The sequence below is a fragment of the Babesia microti genome, chromosome IV (genome assembly GCF_000691945.2).
Source record: "Babesia microti strain RI chromosome IV, complete genome".
Taxonomy (NCBI): Eukaryota; Apicomplexa; class Aconoidasida; order Piroplasmida; family Babesiidae; genus Babesia; species Babesia microti.
The window spans coordinates 154,948-175,667 of NC_034969.1; the positions used below are offsets into that span (position 1 = coordinate 154,948).

The 20,720-nt window shown below is 35.6% G+C and overlaps 11 protein-coding genes across 11 annotated transcripts; 4 read left to right on the plus strand and 7 right to left on the minus strand.

The window, feature by feature from the left end:
- Positions 1-433: 433 nt before the first annotated feature.
- Positions 434-3,880, minus strand: BmR1_04g05260 (Ubiquitin carboxyl-terminal hydrolase 25; the record flags this gene model as incomplete). The annotated part of the gene is made up of 1 exon (XM_012794204.1): positions 434-3,880. One exon carries the CDS (start codon positions 3,878-3,880, stop codon positions 434-436), a length of 3,447 nt encoding a protein of 1,148 aa, XP_012649658.1.
- Positions 4,102-5,838, minus strand: BmR1_04g05265 (GDA1/CD39 (nucleoside phosphatase) family; the record flags this gene model as incomplete). Its single annotated transcript, XM_012794205.1, has 7 exons — positions 4,102-4,191; positions 4,212-4,287; positions 4,308-4,465; positions 4,488-4,757; positions 4,780-4,998; positions 5,021-5,611; positions 5,632-5,838. 7 exons carry the CDS (start codon positions 5,836-5,838, stop codon positions 4,102-4,104), a joined length of 1,611 nt encoding a protein of 536 aa, XP_012649659.1.
- Positions 6,226-7,906, plus strand: BmR1_04g05270 (plasmepsin V (PMV); the record flags this gene model as incomplete). The annotated part of the gene is made up of 4 exons (XM_021482369.1): positions 6,226-7,646; positions 7,667-7,720; positions 7,741-7,841; positions 7,863-7,906. 4 exons carry the CDS (start codon positions 6,226-6,228, stop codon positions 7,904-7,906), a joined length of 1,620 nt encoding a protein of 539 aa, XP_021337625.1.
- BmR1_04g05271 (Regulator of chromosome condensation (RCC1) repeat) lies at positions 7,971-9,645 on the minus strand (the record flags this gene model as incomplete). Its single annotated transcript, XM_021482370.1, has 2 exons — positions 7,971-9,454; positions 9,525-9,645. 2 exons carry the CDS (start codon positions 9,643-9,645, stop codon positions 7,971-7,973), a joined length of 1,605 nt encoding a protein of 534 aa, XP_021337626.1.
- Positions 9,646-9,731: 86 nt separating this feature from the next.
- On the minus strand, positions 9,732-9,920 carry BmR1_04g05272 (hypothetical protein; the record flags this gene model as incomplete). The annotated part of the gene is made up of 1 exon (XM_021482371.1): positions 9,732-9,920. One exon carries the CDS (start codon positions 9,918-9,920, stop codon positions 9,732-9,734), a length of 189 nt encoding a protein of 62 aa, XP_021337627.1.
- A 153-nt stretch (positions 9,921-10,073) lies between these two features.
- Positions 10,074-10,328, minus strand: BmR1_04g05280 (hypothetical protein; the record flags this gene model as incomplete). Its single annotated transcript, XM_012794208.1, has 1 exon — positions 10,074-10,328. One exon carries the CDS (start codon positions 10,326-10,328, stop codon positions 10,074-10,076), a length of 255 nt encoding a protein of 84 aa, XP_012649662.1.
- BmR1_04g05290 (protein transport protein SFT2, putative) lies at positions 11,073-11,786 on the minus strand (the record flags this gene model as incomplete). Its single annotated transcript, XM_012794210.1, has 3 exons — positions 11,073-11,436; positions 11,459-11,745; positions 11,766-11,786. 3 exons carry the CDS (start codon positions 11,784-11,786, stop codon positions 11,073-11,075), a joined length of 672 nt encoding a protein of 223 aa, XP_012649664.1.
- Positions 11,787-12,384: 598 nt separating this feature from the next.
- On the plus strand, positions 12,385-14,302 carry BmR1_04g05295 (hypothetical protein; the record flags this gene model as incomplete). Its single annotated transcript, XM_021482372.1, has 7 exons — positions 12,385-12,489; positions 12,511-12,792; positions 12,813-13,002; positions 13,026-13,300; positions 13,322-13,789; positions 13,812-14,217; positions 14,238-14,302. The coding sequence occupies 7 exons, from the start codon at positions 12,385-12,387 to the stop codon at positions 14,300-14,302; spliced, it is 1,791 nt and encodes a 596-aa protein (XP_021337628.1).
- Positions 14,303-14,463: 161 nt separating this feature from the next.
- On the plus strand, positions 14,464-15,600 carry BmR1_04g05296 (hypothetical protein; the record flags this gene model as incomplete). Its single annotated transcript, XM_021482373.1, has 4 exons — positions 14,464-15,190; positions 15,211-15,406; positions 15,495-15,553; positions 15,575-15,600. The coding sequence occupies 4 exons, from the start codon at positions 14,464-14,466 to the stop codon at positions 15,598-15,600; spliced, it is 1,008 nt and encodes a 335-aa protein (XP_021337629.1).
- BmR1_04g05297 (conserved Plasmodium membrane protein, unknown function) lies at positions 15,759-17,645 on the plus strand (the record flags this gene model as incomplete). Its single annotated transcript, XM_012794212.2, has 3 exons — positions 15,759-15,911; positions 15,932-16,543; positions 16,566-17,645. The coding sequence occupies 3 exons, from the start codon at positions 15,759-15,761 to the stop codon at positions 17,643-17,645; spliced, it is 1,845 nt and encodes a 614-aa protein (XP_012649666.2).
- On the minus strand, positions 18,201-20,357 carry BmR1_04g05305 (DNA topoisomerase III; the record flags this gene model as incomplete). Its single annotated transcript, XM_021482374.1, has 17 exons — positions 18,201-18,356; positions 18,380-18,421; positions 18,443-18,565; positions 18,588-18,717; positions 18,739-18,858; positions 18,879-19,029; positions 19,050-19,204; positions 19,226-19,280; positions 19,303-19,345; positions 19,366-19,426; positions 19,448-19,609; positions 19,631-19,796; positions 19,819-19,885; positions 19,908-19,968; positions 19,992-20,135; positions 20,156-20,247; positions 20,268-20,357. The coding sequence occupies 17 exons, from the start codon at positions 20,355-20,357 to the stop codon at positions 18,201-18,203; spliced, it is 1,818 nt and encodes a 605-aa protein (XP_021337630.1).

Genomic DNA, 20,720 nt, shown 5'->3' on the forward strand with positions numbered 1-20,720 from the left:
AGTCAAATAGATTAAAGTGACAATACTATAATTTCGCATTTTCAATATGGTTTAAATGTCGTGAATTAATTTTTTTTACACATTACAGAACCCACTGTACTCATTGTAACCATTTACAGGCAAATGATATTTCATGTGCTGAATTTTCCACCCTAACTGTAAACTGTCACAATTCCCACAAAAATTCCGCAATTAGATTACACCACGTTCAGTGTTCACAAACTTTTCATTTAATTAAATGATAATATACCTACAAAACAATTACAGCACTCATATGTTTGGTGATGCACAATTAATTGTTACCAACGCAAGGTTGCCCACATAGTATAACTGGTAAAGTATGATAACACAATTTATTGACTGTACAAATGTGCCGAAGATCAATGGTAGTACCAGTACTAGCCAGTATTGATCAACCTTTTAACTTAAAGAATCAGATATAAATACTATTGGACCGATGTGCCTGATTGCAGCGATAGAATAACACATACGGCACGTGAGTGTTACTTTGGTCGCTAGAAGTATCTTCAATATACTCCGGTCCAACTCTGCTGGCGATCGTATCATCCATTTTATACCACTTTTCAGGATATCTAACAGAATCGGATCTGGTTCCCACGAAATAATAATGCCCCGAATCTGTGCTATATCCTTGGTGTATTATTGAGCCATAGAGACAATAAGTAAATCCGCACACAGTTAATGTATGGTTTATATGCACATGCCTTAAAATCTTCTCAGGCGTTCCTCTACCATCACTACCAATTTCCCAAAGATTCCTATTCAAAATGACCATTAGATGAATTGGCGGTGAAGCGATCACATTCCATTTTTCTGCCTTCCTATTCCTGTTACACTTGTTGCAAAAGTACTTATTATCACCCGTCAACTTCTCCTTCTTCAAAAACCCATCCATTAAGTTTTGTATAGAAGATTCTTCATAATCATTGAGTGCTGCTAGGGCAAAAGAAAAGTCAATAATTGTTTGATGGGTGTCTGAAACGTAACCACACTTACACTTTATGCGCTGGATAACCAGGCCAGCAAATAACCCCTTCCACATTGAAAGTTTATCACAACCCAATTCGTCAAGAATATACCTGGCGACTTCAGTGGTATCGTGTTGATGCTTGTTTTTAAACTGAGAAGGTAGTTGTTTGTATGAAGACGATGGATTTACGTGATCTTTGCCACAGGTGAGCATTTTTTTAAACAACTTTTGGAGCCCTTTATAAAACTCTACGTTCATCTTCTTAATTTCTGGATCTCCGTCGCATCCAAACATAGTAGCCAAGAAATCGTCAGTATGATATAGAGCCTGTAATATGCTGTTATAATAACAGGTATTTCCCAAATTTTTAAGCCCTGGAGCTGGGATTGGAGGTTCAACTTGTTTGCCATTACTTTTACCAGAATTTTGTTGATTTTTGAAACTCGTTTGGCCCTGGCTACTGTGACTGACACTCTGTCCTTGACCGTTAAGGAAAGTGTTATCTAGACTATTCAAGTCCACGTGATTTTGACGATTTGCAATGTAAGCCAAATCAACGTTCACACTTGACTCGTTTTTGTATTCACTAGTTGGACTATCCATAGGCGGACTTAGGAAAAATTTCAATCTATTGGCCCCATCCACACTAGTTTCACGATTAGATGATACGTAATCAATGATATCATTCGATATATCTTCATTCGCTTCGTTGGCGTCATGATTGTATATATTAGCGCGGGGAAATAAAGGTTTATGTTGTTGTTTGGACAAAAACAATGCGTCCATATCATTATTATCAATTTCGTTGATGTCTGAAGCAGTGACTACTTGATTGATTATATCGTATAGCGTTTGCACGGTCTGTATTGTTTGACGAGATATCCCGCTGTCAACACTATGCCACAAAAATAGTCTACGGCGTATGAAGTTCATTACACCACTCAAAACGCGTGGAGCAACTTGTTCATGAATAAACGGTCTATTACCGTGCAACATTAGAGTGATAACTTGTAATGCGGCATCTTCTGCGTTAATTGGAGCTGCGATGCGGGATATTGAAATGCAGATGGAAGCTCTGATGAGTGAAAGCTGCAGTGATTGTGCGATGGGAGTGTTAGACTCCAGAATTATAAACTGAAAGAAATGCGATAGCAGTTGTAAATGCGGAGTATTCGGGTGACGGGGCGGCCATGGAATACAGGATAGTGCTATCCATACATCTAATATGTGTGAGTAATATACGTTTGTTACAGTATTTTCATTGTCCAATTCGTCAATCCCATCACGAATGATGCCCTTCATGCCACCCTTATAATTCTTAAAGTAGGCGCTTAAACACTCAATATATGATACGGTACTGTTTTGCTCATTTTTTGACTGATGATCCACACCACACATGCGTATTACATACTGAAAGTCGATACTCAGGTTGGAAGAATGTTTAAATACGAATTGGATGAAATTTTCAAATAACCATAAAACACCAAGTTGACCCCTAGAATCTCGTTCCCTAGCCAGAAGAGCAAATGGGCCATCTTTCAGATACATTGCATCATGGCGATTGTTAATCCAACTCAGACAGATCTGACCTATATCAATGTCTTGAATTGAAAAGGGCATTTCGTACCAGAACGTACAGACCCAATCACGCAATCGACTAGAACGTAGCAGTTCAATGTTGTTGCAACCAGCGCGGTCACAGCAAATTTGCAGGACTTTCCAAATGTAACTCTTGGCGGTTTCCGCGTAACCATTCGACTCATCATCACTATGTTGAATATTAGCCATGTTATTTAATAACAATCTTAAAAACGAAGCCCCCAAATCGTCTACTGATGGATGGATGAACAATTTTTCAACATACTCTAATTGGAATGAAGAAGTAACTATTTCGGGATGGGATGCCAGGGTGAAGGTAAGGGCTCTAATGGCGAACGCCCTGTGGCAGTTTCGCATAGAAATAAGCTGTATTAAATACGATATGATCGAAGGGATCTCTGATTCACTTGAAACGGAAACGAGTTGTTTGAATGCTTCTAGCTTTTCACTTTCTGAAGATTCATTCATAAGAAAATTCCATTTGAAGGAGATCGTAGTATCAGTACATCCACTGGAAGAATTGTTACGAATTTCATTATTACGATGATTCATGCAACCAGATTTGTCTAATGAAAACCTTGATATTGATACATTTGTGGTGAAGCCGTTGGTATCAACGTCTTGTACATCACGGTAATTGGATGTGCTAGACATGTTGTCGTTATCGGCATCTTTAACCTCTCCCAGGTGTTTGGCAGCGTTTTCGATAGGAATGATTGTATCTGTTGGTGTAATAGGCATCTTTGATTCAGGTATTTTCCACCTTTGTAGAGTATCTCCTCCTATCATACTAGTTAGACTAGCTGTAGTAAAAGAGTCATTAGGGTCAACTTGTTCAGTTTTATCCTTAGAAGTCTTCAACAGATTTGTCATATTCTCAGGCTGTAAGGAATCAAATTCTTTTCCCCATACTTTTTCATTAAATGTACGACCAAAAATAGGACGTTCATAGGATTGATCATGGTGTGAGCTGATTCTGTTTATATTGTTTTCGTATTTATTTGTAGACACTGGATTTACTATACTTTTGTAGTTGTAGTTGTTATAGATATCAGGACTGCTCATTGGTAAATTTGGGATGGGCGAGCGGGGATCATAATTACCTGTTACAATGCCCTTAAAACTTTCAACGGGACTTCCTATAGGTTTAATGACGTGAGAATCAATCAAATAGGGGTCATGATTATATGCGATGGGAAAATCAACGTTTTCTATACCGTCGGGTAACCTGGTAGAACTCTTGATGGCGTCGGCGTATGAATGCCACGAGTGGTCCATCTTAGGTTGCATGCGTGCCCCACCCGCAGTTCTAGTTGTAGCTGGAATAGACTCGTATTGCTGCGATTATTTATCCCACAGACAATCAAATCTTGCCCTAATCACACACATTTTAATCATCTCACACACACCTGCCTATACACCTACGGGATAGAACGTGTTTTTGAAAAACCATACATAAACTAGAAAGCAATGGACAATTAATAGTTAGAAATTGTTCGAGACATAGTCTATTACCTTGGATCCCTAAAGACTGTGTTAATGAAATTTGGAATATCCAATATGGATACCCCTAGTGTCCATGTAAGGTCGTTGCCCAAAATCTACGTCAAAAAATACTTACAGTCTGTTTTGGATAAATTATGCGATTTTCATCGAGTGATAATATATTGTTTAGGATTTTGACGATGAGGTTGATACTTAATTAGATTTAAATTACGTGAAACAAGCTGTTTGTAACTTTTCTCGTTCCGTTCGGTCTACAAAGTGCGATTCCAACCCTAGTATATTCATTGGACAAAGTTTCCTGCCAAGTTCTTGCAGTATACCAACACTAGTGTGCTCATGAAAGTGAAATCCGTCAACAGGTTTCAAACACTATGTCATGCAGCTTTGATACCTCTAATGTGTAAAATATGTTCTCCATCCCTATGATGCTGACATGTTCTTGAATAGTATATGGCATCTTAGCACCTACCAATGTATCCAGTAATGTATCAATTTGCTTATTACACATATCGTAATTCCCTGTGCCAATTATGTATGGGATCATGTTCCCATAACTGTCGTACTTCTCCGATATAATCTCATCCAGTTCTATCTTTAGCTCTGACGAAATGATATCGGGTAATAAGGCCCTGAATCCAACGGGTAAACACGCCGCCTCTCCCTATAATTATAGAATTTCATACATATTCGTTGGTACGATTATTGTATATCATGTGTAAATATTGTAGTAGTGCTAGTTGTTTACCCAAGCCCATGTAGCTCTTGGAAAACAGGTGAATTTCATTGGAGTCATAATTCAATTTGTATATATTCTCGTCTAGCATATATTGTGAAACTGGCAAAATTCCACTACCAGCCCTGTAAAATGAGTCGTTGGCACAATCTCCATTTACCATATTTTTCTACGTTATGTGTAATTCATACTGGCAATGGTGACACAATTTGAACAGAAGCTCCACCTATCTCGATAATAGTGGCATATTTAAACAATTTATCCGTGTTAAAACCTGAAATGTGCAATAAACGATCGTCAAAATCATTGTAGTCAAGAGCAGCCGTGTCAAAAATCACGCCTTTATTAATCTCCTTGGACTGGATGTACATAAGCTCCTGGACCGATACAAATGAATATATTCCCTCTTCCACGCCTTGAAGCACTCTAACGCTTAAATTTTCATGTAATGGATATTGCGGGAAAAAATATTTTAGCAAAGCACTTATTTGTTTCATATAATATCGACATTCTTCATCTTCCAGCATTCGAATTCCCGCAGTTGCCATAAAGAATATGGGAGTAAAGCCCCTATAATTGTTATCAATATGGCTGTTGACAAAATCTGCCATCTGCTTGAAATACAAATAGATGAGATTTGAAGATGACATATATTTTATATCCTCATTGCTATTTATCGTAATTTTGGAGTCCCTAAGCAGTTTAAGAATGCTATTATTTATTTTATAGCTTTTACAAGGTATATGAGGACGCACTAACACACTAGACTTGTCAAACGAACCCTAAATCAATTTGTGCTCACTGATGAATATTTAAAGTCAAATTCGACAGAAATTTCGTAAACATAGACCCTAATACCAGTAGAACCGGCATCTACAATTACTGCATTTTTAAAATTCTTCAAATCACCAAAAGATCCACCATGATGGGGATCGGAGGCAAAAATCCTATCTGCAAAGACTATAAAAGTAAATATAAAACACACCCAAACCATATAAAATCCATTCATTATGTAAATAATGGGAAATCAAATTGTTAAAACATGAGAGTTGCCCATTAGATAATCTTCAAGAAGATTATCCGACCCCATAGTACAGGCCACCCTCGTGCTCTACTGCACACACGTATACCACAATCATCTCCATCTTTATCTCTGTCATTATGATAGCGTTAATAGTATGAACATATTTGTGTGTACCTTTAATTAAACGCACCCTACATATTTAACACTTTAATATTGTTGCATTTGACACGCACATTTCTTGATCCGATTCCAGATGTCACATTTAGCCGTAGATTTACCAAAATTTCCTCCAACCATCTATTAAACAAAATAATCAGTCTATTCAGCTTATTACATGCATTTATTTATGCTGTAAATGCTGCAATATATATAATGTGTATAGCACATTCGTTTCTAATATCATGCACGTTCCTCTCCTTGTCTCTAGCCAAACCACTCAATGATGTTTTTGATTCAAATATTAAATTGGATAATGTACATCTAAATGCACGAGTTATAAATGATCTTTACAGTAGTACTTGCACTGACGATGGCGCGAAGGGGGCAAAATGTGTCCAAAAGTTTGTAGAAAATACGCTCGATACCGTAGTAGACAACGATTCATCGTCCACACTCATTCCTGGCGGTGAATTGGCATTAAAAGATGATTCAGTAGATGTATCTGCATACAATGAGTCTGCCGATGGATTGTCCAATTTACAAGTTGTTGCTAATAAATCCACTGAGCCACTAGAAAGTGCTGATTCAACGGGCATCGTTGACGAAGAGGATGATGTGATTGTTGAAGTGCTAAATGGTAAAATTAATGGGAAGAAGATCATTGGGTCGGTAGAATTGGACGAACTGTTGGATTTAGGCGGTAAAAAATTTAAAATACCCATTTATGGTACCTTACACGACTTTGCATACTACTTCATTAAAATATTTATTGGAACGCCACCAAGTGTTCAATGGGTCGTTTTAGACACAGGATCAAGTCTTTTGGGAATAACATGCGGTAATTGTATACAATGTGGAAACCATCAAAATCCTAATTATGAACCGTACGAATCTGCCACAGCAATTAAGTGTACGGACGTTAATCAGTGTAAATTAAAGGGATGTGATGAGTGTAGGTTTATGCAACACTACTCAGAAGGTTCATTTATCTCTGGCGATTATTATACTGATGTCATTTCATTTGACAAATCATCTCCGGGATATAAATTTAACAATCTGGGTTGCGTGCTGTATGAGAATAAATTGATATACAATCAACGAGCCAATGGAATATTTGGTATGTCACCTAATGATGATTCTATTATATCGCAACTATTTAAACGCCCGGAGATAGATAACATATTTAGTATTTGCCTGTCTGATGAAGGGGGCGAATTGATTATTGGAGGCATAGAACCCGAGTTATTTAATATTAAAAACAACAGCGAAATGGCCTGGACCAGACTAAACACCGACAATAACTATTATATACATATAAATAGCATGTCATATTTATCAGATCATGTAGAAATCACGAATACAAAATTTTCAATCGACTCTGGTACCACCAATACCGTTTTGATGGAAAAAATGTATAAATCCATTGTAAATGGAGTGATGAACATTTGTTTCATGGATAGAGAGATAGAGGGATATGATTTGGACATAGGGGTTACGGTTATACAAAAAAAACCCGATGATATTGTGGATCTGATGATAGAAAGGGAAGAGAATGTCACCAAATGCGAGATACACGATGATGAAATTTGTTCCAGAAACATTGACAAATTCCCACCACTAGACTTTACGCTAGAGTATGAACTAAGTTATTTAGGGGGGGTAACATACTGACTATTAACCCGGATACCTACTTTTTTAAACGCAATAGGCAAGTTATGTGTGACTTAGTTGGTGGTGTTTGGGCGTGGAGAAGAGCAAAGATGGTGAAAATATTTTTGGTGCAAATTTTTTCAGGAACAAACAACTTATATTTACATCTGACAAATTAGGTAATATTAAAGTTAATTTAGGTTTTGTTCCATCCAATTGTACATCCCACAGCATCAACATTTAACATTGGGAAAATGTCCTTGAATATAACTTGAGATTTACATTATACTAATTATACAATCGCTGAATCAACTGGTTTTGCGTTTCTTAGAACCAGAAGTTCCATGTTCTTGTGCTTCTGGGATCACGTGAAAAACGGTGTGTTGTGCGCCGCCGGAAATAGAAGTAACTGTACCCAATTTTCCTAAATCTACAAGCACTGGCTTTTGCTGGAATTCGATATCTTGGCCATTGCCAAGAACGTAGTTCTGCCCAGACCCCCAAGCATATACATTGTTATTTGACATTTTGGCGAACGAATAATCTGATCCTACGAAGATACAAACGGCACCTAACTTTCCACATATATTCAGTCGTTTTGGTGTCATTATCTTTTTTGCCTTAATAGAGTGGCCACTGAAACAAGTTTTACCCCAAGTATACACCGCTCCTCCCTTCTCCAATGCCATGGAGAAAAATTGCCCACCCTTTATATCCAATATTGACTTGCCATTAAAACTGGTCAATTCTTTTGGTTTATCAATAAAAGTCATCGGGTTTCCTACACCAACTTCACCTTGAGCGTTTCTGCCACAGCCAAAAATACGTTGCTTATTTGTGACAAAGAATGTGGTAGCATATCCAGTAAATACCTTAGCAATTTTTTCTGCTTCCTGCGATCTAGTAGATCCTCTCAACCCTAAAATCTTAAGATCTATTAGTTTGGGGTACAATTTTTTACCTTTTATTTCATGCAATTTTTCACTACTTAGATTGGAGGTCTCGTCAGTGATAGGCTGTAGTAATTGGCCATATTCGTTACTACCAAACACGTACAACTCTCCAGTGTTACTATTAAGACACACTACATGGTTTTCCCCAGATGATATATTCGTGATAGTGACCTTCTTGTTTTTATCAAACACAACTTTCATTGGCAATGTCACTTTATCCAATATTTTTGTATCCTCAGATGTGAAGTCGGGGAAGCCAATTGGCCCACTTGTGTCCTTAAAGCTTCCGGTCAAATAAACATCGCCACTAGCTGTGAGTAGACAAGTATGATTGTCGCCACATGTAATGTCAATTATCTTATCATTCATCTTAATAGGCATTGCTTCCGTTTCATCTGACATCCCCGCCTTGTCAATAACACTGACATTCCTACCTAAAGCTCCTAAGTCATTGCACCCAAAAGTGTAAACCGTACCATCCTCCAACAACACTGCTGTATGTAAAGCGCCACAAGCCACTTTTTTAATGGGTTTCTTTCTAAAATATACAATTGGATTTGGAAGTTTAGCTTCATAAGTATCAGTGTAATTTGTCACTCCCCCCGAAGTCCTGACAGCCACTTCATCTCTACTGGTCAAGGGTATCTGATCCATTTCACTAGAGCCGCAAATATACAAAAAGCAACCGCTAAAATTTTTCGCGACTGTTGTTTCAATATTGGAAATGTTGGCACCTTCCCGTTTAACTTTGACATTATTCCTACCTGCGGCGGATTTTTTGTTATCAGTAGGGCTTGCTGGTTCCACTCTCTCCTTTTTTACCCCCTTGACATTGGATTCTAAATAATCTGATGAAATATGAAAGGAAAAGTGATTATACATAAACAACATCGTTGTATAAGTGCTTACCCTTCTTAATCGGGACAAATGTTTTGAAACCCTCAGCCCGTTTGGTACAACAGCAAGCACAAACTTCGTCAGCGCAACTGTTTGTTACCAAACAAGTTGGACAAGACCAGGATTCTTCCATCACAGGGATATTAGACAAAAATCAATTAATAACTTATAACCTAGTTACTAGTCATGATCAATCACTATGAAATGGGGGGTCTTACGTTAGGCCCAAGTATCACTTACCATAGGTTGTGTGTTGAAACATGCAAATTCTTCAATTTTGTTGTTTTTACTATCCAGCAATGATTCTGTAGATTCTCCGCCCTTATTTTTTCTGACCCACCTCTTAATGCCATTAGTTAATATTTTGACATCTTTGACAAACTTCTTGATTTTCAATTGGTCTAGCATATTAACTACATAAAACAACTAACTATAACTGCTTAATGTGTTTCTGGATTTATTTTTAAAATTAAAATACAATTGTTACATATATAATTACAACCCCTATTGATGCCGACCAGTTGCATCGGATCTAAAATTTATTATCCATATAATTTGAATTCAACACCCATAATCTGACATTTCCATTTTGGGTTCTTGGGCATAGTTTCCTCCGTTATAATTGGCAAAGTTATCTCTCCTAAAGGGAGGGTTATAGTTGGGAGATGAGTACTCATATCTAGATACTATCATATAGTTCTCCTTCAAATAAAACCCTAAGCCAATCAAAATAATTAAACCAAAGGCTACACATAACACTGAAGTTATGATTATGCAAAAACGTTTGTTCTTTTCCTCCAAATCCTCGTTATCCATTGTTAATATCTTATTGTTTAACGATTATGTTTTGCGGTTAATTAGATGATAGTGACAATTAATTTATCTTGTGGAACAAATTATATTGTGTGGTCATTCTTTATGTTATGATATTTTTAATGAATGGAATTTTTTTGGAAGAAAATTTCTCAAAATATCATGATTCTTAACAAACCATACAAACCATAATAGCTAGTTAACCGTAAATACTGAACCTTAACATTTGTAGATTAGGTACTGTACAAAATTAATTATCTCAGTAGATTCCAACCATAATTTTTAAAAGCATTTCATTTTCCGAATAAATATTACCAAAATAATCATACTACCCACCACAAATCATTATTAATTTAATATAATGTCAATTTAATAGACTGTCAATCCTTAATTATACAACCCATTTATTCCAAATTATACGCTAATATATAAATTACAATTACCAGTTGATTTAAACACATAGATATTTATTTATCACTAATAAATTTAACCTCTAGAGTTATATTAAGTAATTACTTTATCAATTACATAACATAGCAAAAATAAGTACTTCATTTGTCAATTAATACAGACTAAAGCAATTAACTACCCAAACGATATAATATGCAAATTTGTTAACCGTATCGACGACACATCACCTAATTACTATGTATAAAATTAATTACACTCATCAGCGACAATCATTAAACTACAAACAACAAATATGTAGTAGTAGTAGTAGTACAGTTGTAGTTTGAGCAATAAACATCAAAAAGGTAGCACATCTTGATCCCTACCCCTGAAAACTATTCCATTGAATGAATTCCATGCCACGCTATACATGGATTTCAAGGCATTTCCACCTCCCGGTATGAATGACCCTAGGAACGAAAAAAGAACAATAACCTCAATAATGGACGATAACAAACCCAATATGTAAAGGGGTTTGATGAGGGTAAATATTACAGTGGTTATTAGGGATGAAAATAGAGCTATAGTAAACGGTATGCGTTTTGAGCTCATCATATGTTCTAGCAGTCCATCAAATGATTTAAGGAATGTGACAGCTATAAGTAGACATAGCGTGCCAGATGTTAGGAATATACCAAATTTATAGGGGGCAAACATAATACTGAGTAAATATTGTAACTTACAGTGGCAGGGTGAACAACGAAAAGAAATAAAATACACCACTAAAAAGTGAAAACAGAATAAAAAAAGTAATACTAGTATATGTCCTCCATGTTGTTTCTTCGAGATCCCTGTCCCTCACAGCAGACTGGAGCCACTTCATTATAGCAAGTTTATTAGAATGTCCTTCGGAATAGGAGTCAAATCCAGGATAGGTAACTGAAGTTGAACTTTCGTAAGAGTATGAATTATTTAACGGCAAAGATGACTTTTTCGATAAACCTATGCCTTTTTGCAACGGATTTAAGTGCTAAATTATATTGCCCTTACCTCATCGTCTGTTAAATCCATAACACGCTATCACCCGAATTTGTTACAATTCAACTACAATATCTTTTGCACAAAATTTCTCACGGGCATTACCCTAGAAGTTTTGTACAGATCCATAAAATCCTTTCCACAAAGTTTAAAAACTTGTTATATTTAGTCCATATAGCGAATAAACGCTGCTGTATATCTTGGAACCAATATGTCTAGTACTATGCGTGTACTCTATGTAGGGTTGGTGACACGCATCTCACTTTAGGCTATTTTTACTCTATAATAGCACTAGTTTCATCATTTTACCCATAGACATCATAAATTATTGTTTAATGACTATATCGACGTCAACTGCTAAATACATCCACTCTACTAGTCACCAATGCGCTACAAATGATCAATTTAGCTACACAATTAACAGTTCCACATAGATCTTCCTCACTGACATCAGTTAAAGACAAATCAGTCGTTTATTTAACCCACAAACTCTATATTTCATCAATAAATTAGTTAAATTATGGATGATAACATGTTATCAATGCACGTACCTGCAGGAAGTATCCACCTACCCTTCCTCCTTATCTATTCATCCATCATTTAGTTAAAAAATAGTTTAAATATCGTTTAGATGATGAAATTCCTCCACATAACCGTCATAACGTTTCTTTATCTATTAAATGTGTACCTTATAAGTGGGCATAATATACTAGGAAATATCCCAGATAAAAAGACAGTAGGCCAAAAATTAAAACAGTTTAGAGAGGAACAAGACGTGCTCAAATCTGCTTTAGAAGATGGAATGGTCATTTTATTTGAATCGGAGTTCATATCTCGCGCACGTCCAGCTTCTGATAATAGCGCGACTAATGATAATTTATCATCAGAAGAACATTCCAATGATAATAATTTAGAGAAAATCGATGATAAAAAGAGAAATGAACTACGTAAAGATGCAAAAGTAATGTCTGAAGTTATTCTGAAGAGGAGGGAAGGTGAACTATCTACCATACCTAAAAAAGATGGGACTTTGCACATAGTAAGCAAACTTTCATTTAGATGTGGAAATTAATATTTTACATATTGTATTCTAGATCTGGTAAATGGTTATTCAATAATCCATCTGATATGAACCTGAAGGATGCAAAACCTGGGCATCACAAAGTATTAAAATCCACACCCGCCCACATTGATAACAACATACCACTACCAGAACAACAGATATATTCGATATCTAATATTCCGGAAGGTAATTAATGCTGCCTGACATAGTACTACCGGAGAAGAATGGCAAAACCCCGATTTTGCTGTTTGGCATGGAAGCTTTTGTTATCTTTCACCTAATAAACCAAGCAATGTTGGAAATTGTCAACTCCAGTGACCCAATTGAGGAAAAGGTCTTATTTAGTGAACAGTGGGTACACTTTGTCAAACACCATTTTTTCATATTCTTCCCATATAATGCTATCACTAGTAAGCGTTGCGTCAGATTGCTAAGTGATAACACCCTAGAGTCAGAAATGGAATTATTGGATGTATGCAAAAGTGTAAGATAATGGATTACTTAGTTGGCTGAAAAATCAGAAAAATCAGATCTATTAGAAACCTTCATAATGATTGATCCTGAAAATAATGGGGATTTACTTGAAAAATGTATAAACGAGAAACACATAATACCCTCCTATATGAAGTTGAACCATGAAAAACTATCCCATTTACATCTAAAACACAATTTGGCAATGGAGTTATCTGATTTTATCAGTACTTATGGCATGATAATGACAAATGCGGAACAAGAAATCTTCAAAGACAATAACATTTTGAACTCAAAATTTTGGGGCGCAAAATGCACAAAAGATGAAGCAATCAAGGCTGAAAATGAAATAATTAAACTATTTTCCAATATTCAGAAAGATCTAAACGGTGTGATAACCAAAACTTTCCAGAAATTGCTTGATCTACTAGAAAAGAATGGAGGTAATATTAAGAGCGGCCCAGCAAAGAGTCTAATTAAAGCTGAAAATAATGAATTTCAGGTAAAAAATAATTAATTTTTAGGCTGCAAAAAAGGAGTGTGAATCAAATAATGAATTAAAGAAGAATATTGAAGAGGCAAAAACGCAGTTCCTTAAATACGCTGCTGACGGCTCATCTGGTGGAGAAGAATTGGTCAAGGAATTGGCCAACAACGAACTTTCTGAATGGAAATTCAACGTTTCTGCTCATATTTTAGACACCATGAACAAAACATGCGAAGAAGATTCCGCCTTCTGCCTTTCAGCAATAAAGCATTGTAGGAAATCGCTAGAAGGATTAGAAAGTGATACTGAACAGTATAAAATTATAGAAAAACTCCATCGTGCATTATCAGCGGCATTATTAAAATCGGGTAAATTAAATGAGAAAGATTATATCGAGGAACTATCAGGATACATAAAACATGATCAGAACGAATTATCAACAGGTTTTTAATGCATAATTTAGACAAGCCACAACAATCGTCCATGTTGCAAATTAGGATGGCAAGGATCAGAAGGCACAAAATTTGACAGTTTATTGTGAATTATATCGCTAGCAAAATACATGTTTATATATTAGTGGCGTAGAATGATACATACTGCCGTACCATCATAGCCCTTACTCTACGAGTGACTGGTCCACCCAATACTATATCATAACATGACATGGTATAGCTATTATAGGCTGCGTTATGTTTAAGTACAAAGTTTTACAATGTTTATATAAGAATATAGTCAGGATTCCAAAGGATTTCACAACAAAATCAAATTTTACCCACGAGTATGAGTTGATCTTTCACAGCACATCAGATAGCAACCATGAAAATGAAATAAACAAAGAAAATAACAAAAAATGGGATATAAAACTACTATTTGAATCGATAATACATTCCAATATTGACGCTTATTCTCCTTATGATAGCGCATTGTTTTTCCACTCACTGGATTTGGTTTATAAGAAGGGACAAAAGGTCGACACTAAGAGTGATAAATTATACATTAGGGCCAGGGATTTACTGCTAAGGGATATGGCAAAATATCGCAATGAATTAATCCCATATTTCTTTGATAAACTGTCAACTGTAAAAGATACCAATGGATTAGCAAATTATATAGAAAGTATAGACACTAAATCAATTGAAAACACCAGTCCCTCTGTACTTTGTGATATTGTTATAAAATTGACAAGGACATTCAGACAAACAAAATCAGCAGCTTCACTTGAAAACGTACTGAATTCGGAATTCTTCAAATGCGTAATATCTAAACTATCGCATTCATCATCAATGTTGAATAACTCTAGTGAGTTGAAAAACCAATTTAACCCGCAAAACATGTTCAAAGTTATTTATGGTTTGGCAAAACTGGGCTATATAACTGATAACTCTATTAGATTGTTGCACAATCTAATTCCTATTGGTAAGTTATTAGCGATCCAGTTATTAGACACATAGAAGGCGAATGCCCCTGGGATTCAAAGACAGTGTTAAGAATGGGATGGGCTTACCATAAGTTTGAGATGATCGACAGGAATCTATTCGCCAAGATTGCGAATTTGATATTGGCATGCCTTGATGATTTTGACTACAGAGAGATTGGGTTGATCCAGGATATATACACTAGGGATGATATATGGTAACATAATTATCTATATAAATATCAGTAATTTGAATAATTTTAATTAAACTCTATGTGTTTAACGATAATTTAAAAGTTAATTTAGGAACGAAAGATTGCTAATGTTGACAAAATCACGCTTGCATACATTTTTAAAATACGGAGGTAATTAACGGATTTATCTAGCTTATTCTGGTCAAATATATAAATAAAAGCAACAAAACATAATATCAAAAGATAGTTTTAATTAGGAACGAATGATATGACCAAATTACACCGTTTGCACATTGTACCCAGTATGAAGTCGTGTATGGGGGCATAACTTATACTTGTAAATTATTACAATTAGTTTAAATTAGTCACCAGAGCTATGTTTTCCAGAGAAAGTGACAACGTGTCAATCCCCTCGGAATTTATTATTTCCCTGGCCAAAACACATGGGTTTATGCAATCTGGCAAAGTAGACTTGCAGACCGTATCGGCTAGGATTATCGCAGATACAGTAGAATTTAGGATTAAACAGGTACACTACTAGTTATTTAGATCATACAAGAGGCTTCAAAGTTCATGTATCGCAATGCAAGGACCACTAATCATATGGCCCTGACTAGTGATGACATCAGATGTGCCCTGAAATCACTCAAAATGCAGGATCTTCCTGGTTATTCTGATCTGTGCAATCACAGATACGTTTGTGCCGATAAACTCTACATGGGAAATAGGGTAATCAAACGCGAATCCAAATTGAAATCGACTAAGGATAATTGGGGCCGTTGTAAATTATCCGATATAGTTTACAATGATATGGGTACTTTGGCATCGCCAGTTCCAAGTTTGAGTGTTCATTGGTTGTCTGTTAAGGGGACTTTACCTTTAGTTTCATCACATTTTGGTGTTGATGTTACAGATAAGCTATCTAGGAGAGCAGAGGAGGCAGTTGCGTTGATAGGTGATAGTTCTAAGATGAGGAAGAATGAAAATATCGAAAATTTCTCCTTAACTAACAATCTATTGCTGAAAACAAGAAACAATAACATTATTACTAGACTATCCAATGCCTTTACTGACTCAATGAATAACTCCATAGCACGAGCCACAAACACAGCCAACGAACCCACAACATATATACCAAGAGTTGAACATGTTCTGGAAAAGGTATTCGAATTATTTTATTTAGGAACACCATTTTTTCCTAAATTGTGTGAAAAATGCTATAACGCGAGCCATAGATTTGGGCGTCATCCATACATCACAATACAAGCAATTGGACAAAGTGTTACACATATTGTCAACATCTCTGGCGTTGGATCAGCTTATGCCAGAACTTAGCTATTTTTTTGCCACGCAAATGGACATTCACATGAAAAATTCACTCCCACACGCTGTTTCTATCATGTTATCATTTGCATACGCTCTAATATCCAACCCACATGCCCACATTCACTTTCATATACATCAGTTGCTAATACCTATAATACAAGTTGCGATTGGAAAGTGCGAATTTCCCATAGTATTAATTTATCAAATACTAAGATTGCGTAAGAAGGCGGCTAATCTTGTTGGCAAAATTGCATTTGTACTACGAAGTTCAAGAAATGGATTGGAGTTTATTGATTCCCAGCTCATTCTACTTCTCAAACAAGCGTTATCAGCAGATGAAATATCAATTTTCACCTTGTACGGTTCAATAGCATGTCTTTCAAATATGTCTCCAATATCCAGGTCATTGCTGCTATACCCAAATTTTAATTCAATATTATCTACCCTAATTTACCTATCAATAAGCACCAGACATTCGCTCGATATTGACAATATTCCGACACAGCATTTTCAACACTCATACGATGAGCATAATAATATTCATCATACACTTTGTAAGAAAGATAATTTTCAATTGATCCAAACGAAAAACACAATTTACAATGAAACAATTCAACTACTATTGGGTACAATGTACTATTCGCTAGAAAATGACTTTCTAAACATGCCTGACCTTTTCTTTTCAAGTAGCAATTCAGGCTATTCTCCCCCCTTCTACCAACCAAACATAAAGCAACTATTGGAAATATTGAGTACCTTTAAATTGTTTATGAATGGGCTATTATATGATCTATTTACTCCATTCCTCTCGGCTATTTTGAGAAAATTCATTCACTACTTCAGAAATCATTCACTGGGATCGTTAAAAATGGTGTACCATACAAAGTACGAGAAATTGGATTTGGCCACGGGTCATCTCATCGAATTGACCCTATAGTATAATATACTTGAAAAAATCACATAAACAGATGAAATGAGTGATATAGGCAACTTTACGATGTTTTTACTTTGAAAATGCTGCCTATTTTTAGTAAAAGAGTATCTGTTGAAACACATTTCAGTGTTATTACCTGTTTATGATTGAGTTTATTACAATTGTTGTAAAAAATCTCTCAATCTGACAATAAATGTAGTGGATCTATACAATTATTTTTACAAAATCAGATACATAACACCAATTAATGGCACATTTAGGTGCATCCAATCTAATTGATTATATATGTTGGTTATCTTGTGTAAATGTTAATCATAATTTCTCTATTAATTCATACTAGTCATAATCAAATGACATAATGTTTGCTGGAAAGCAAAAAATCTACTTAACTGACATAAAAAACTCTGTGTAAATTTTAAAATTGCCTTTAAGTCATAAATATTAATTAATAATTTTCACAAATAGGCTATAAATTATTGTACAATTTAACTCTTATAAATGTTAAGTTACCAAACCAATTTAAACTCAGTTAGATTGGTTCATATTTTTAATTTTTTTTTAGTGCATAAAATCATCAAACACACCAATCTCCATTTGTATACTCCTGTAAATCTTACTCATCAACTTTGAATAAGTGGTTACTACCTGTTCCTTCTTGAGATGACCTTGTGCAACAAGATCCATGTCAGATTCCATCTTGGCTCGAAGCATGGGCTGTTCTAAGTTGCTTTGTTTACCTTTGATAAATCAAGTCCAGTTGTGGCGTATCCGGCAAATGCCTAAATAAAGTGTTTAGACACCTTTACCAATGATTGGCCGAGTTTGGTGGGCAAAAAATACATATTATCACTCTTAATAGCGTAATTTCTGTCAATAATTTTTTTGATATGCTCGTGCATGGTAGCGTCTGTGCCTATACCGTTCTACTTTGTTGTTATGATTTACCTTACACATTAAGTCTATGAGATCCGATTCAGTTAGCAGTGGAGGCGGTGAAGTTTCACCATTAATCAATTTGATTTCCGTTGGAAAAAATTTGTCCCCTTGTTTAAATAATGGGAGAGATTTTTCAGACCTAAATCATAAATGTACAAACCATTTATCATAGGGATATACTTGGAACCAGGATAAATCATGGATCATAGTACCTTTGGCTGTGAATATCTCTCCGGCAATGTCAATTGATACACTGCTTTCATATCCAATTGCAGGAGGACTATTTTAGTTATTTTTTACCTCAAAGAGGCTAGAAAATGCCTGGAAATATATAAATACAGATCGTAATGTTCTTTAGACATAGCATTAGTTGCCTCCAAGAGCTTCACTGGATGTATTGGTGGATGGGCGTTATCATTACATTTACCCTTCCTAGCAGCGATTGTACCGTCTAAATTGACGCTTACATACTAGAAATTTTACTGGCATAATCACCCAACAAACTGTGAGATGTAAACATATTGACTAGGGACTTTAAATCGATTGTCTCTGGAAACACGTTTGTCTCAGTTCTCGGGTATGAAATATATCCTTGGTTGTAAAGATCTTCCGCCAAACTCATTGCACTAGAATCACAGTTTAATTACCGATGAGATGACATTTTAAGATATTTAGTTACATCTTTGTTCATTTGAATAGTAGCTATGTGAGAACATTTCGGTACTTGCTGGTAAGGGGGGATATTTTCGAGTGAGTTTTTTATCTAACTAATTTAATCTGAACTTACTCCACACACCAATGCCTCAGGCTTTCTCTTACACTCTTCGTGAATGATTTCAACTGCATTTCTGCATGATAGATGTTCTTACTGGTCAAATAATCTCGATCTATCCCATTTAAATGTTAAAGTCTGACCACTTTGTAGTTTGTGCTCCACTGATATATACCAGAACTTTTCTGAAACGAAATTTTCCCGCTCAAAAAACCTATCAGCAACAAATCCCAAAGTTGGCAATTGACATGGACCATAACTCCATTAAATAGGTTCATACCTAATGACCTTAGTATCATTGTTAATTCGATGTTTGTATCTCATGGTCATGAATCTAGTGAATACTGAACCAATTCTCAGGTCAATTTCCTGCCTAGCATTAACTGCCAATGCTAGGTTCTTGTTAGGTCTGGACAAGTTTCGACATGCATTTTTAATATCAAATTCTGAATGTTAACTGTTAATTACTGGTCACTGCAGAGAATATTGCTCGGTATATTTCTTTAACCCTAGAGCTAGCACAAGAATCTATAACCTAAATCTCCCAAATTACTTACCTCATACGCTATTGCTTCCCCCTCCCTATCACAATCTAACCATAGAACGAGCCAATCACAACTAAATAATACAACATCCCGTACATTTTGGAATATTCCTTCAAATTTTTCTCAATATCCTTGCAGTTTGGCGAGACAAATGACCGTATTGGTGCTGTGAATAACACATCGGGAGAACATTCATTCCATTTGGCATATTCCTTGGTAAAATCCAGATTAGTTAAATGGCTAAATTAGACTATGTATACCCTCTAACTGAAGTAAAGTACATATTGCAGCTCCGGTCCAACAAATTGTATCGAAAGCTGGTGACTGGGTTGGTTTTAGAGTGACTTGTTTCCTATATAAGTGTCTAATTACTCGTTTAAAACTGCCATTGCTCAGTAAATTAGTAATGCCCTTGGCCACGGATGGTTTTTCGGCCACATTAAGAACATTTAACACACTCATCTAGTTGTATTCATAGTTAGACGCCAAATAACCACTAATTAATGACACAACAAATAAATTAACTTTGTTGCATTGCTGAAATTGTTAACGTGTGGCACTATGCTATCCTCAACACAGTAGAATTTCCCCCTATATTAGCGTTTACTGGGTGTATTAGGATTTTTTGGTAGAATCAATTGTCGTTTCAAATTTTGTATTAAACAAATCTGTAAGAGACATCATCTATTACTAATATGTAAACAATACTATAAGGTCGTAATGTTAAAAAATTAATAAATCTACATTCAAGCAGTTTCTATTGCTTCAATTTTTATTTCAAATATTACAACGATTCATTTGTTACAAAATTTTCCATAATTTACT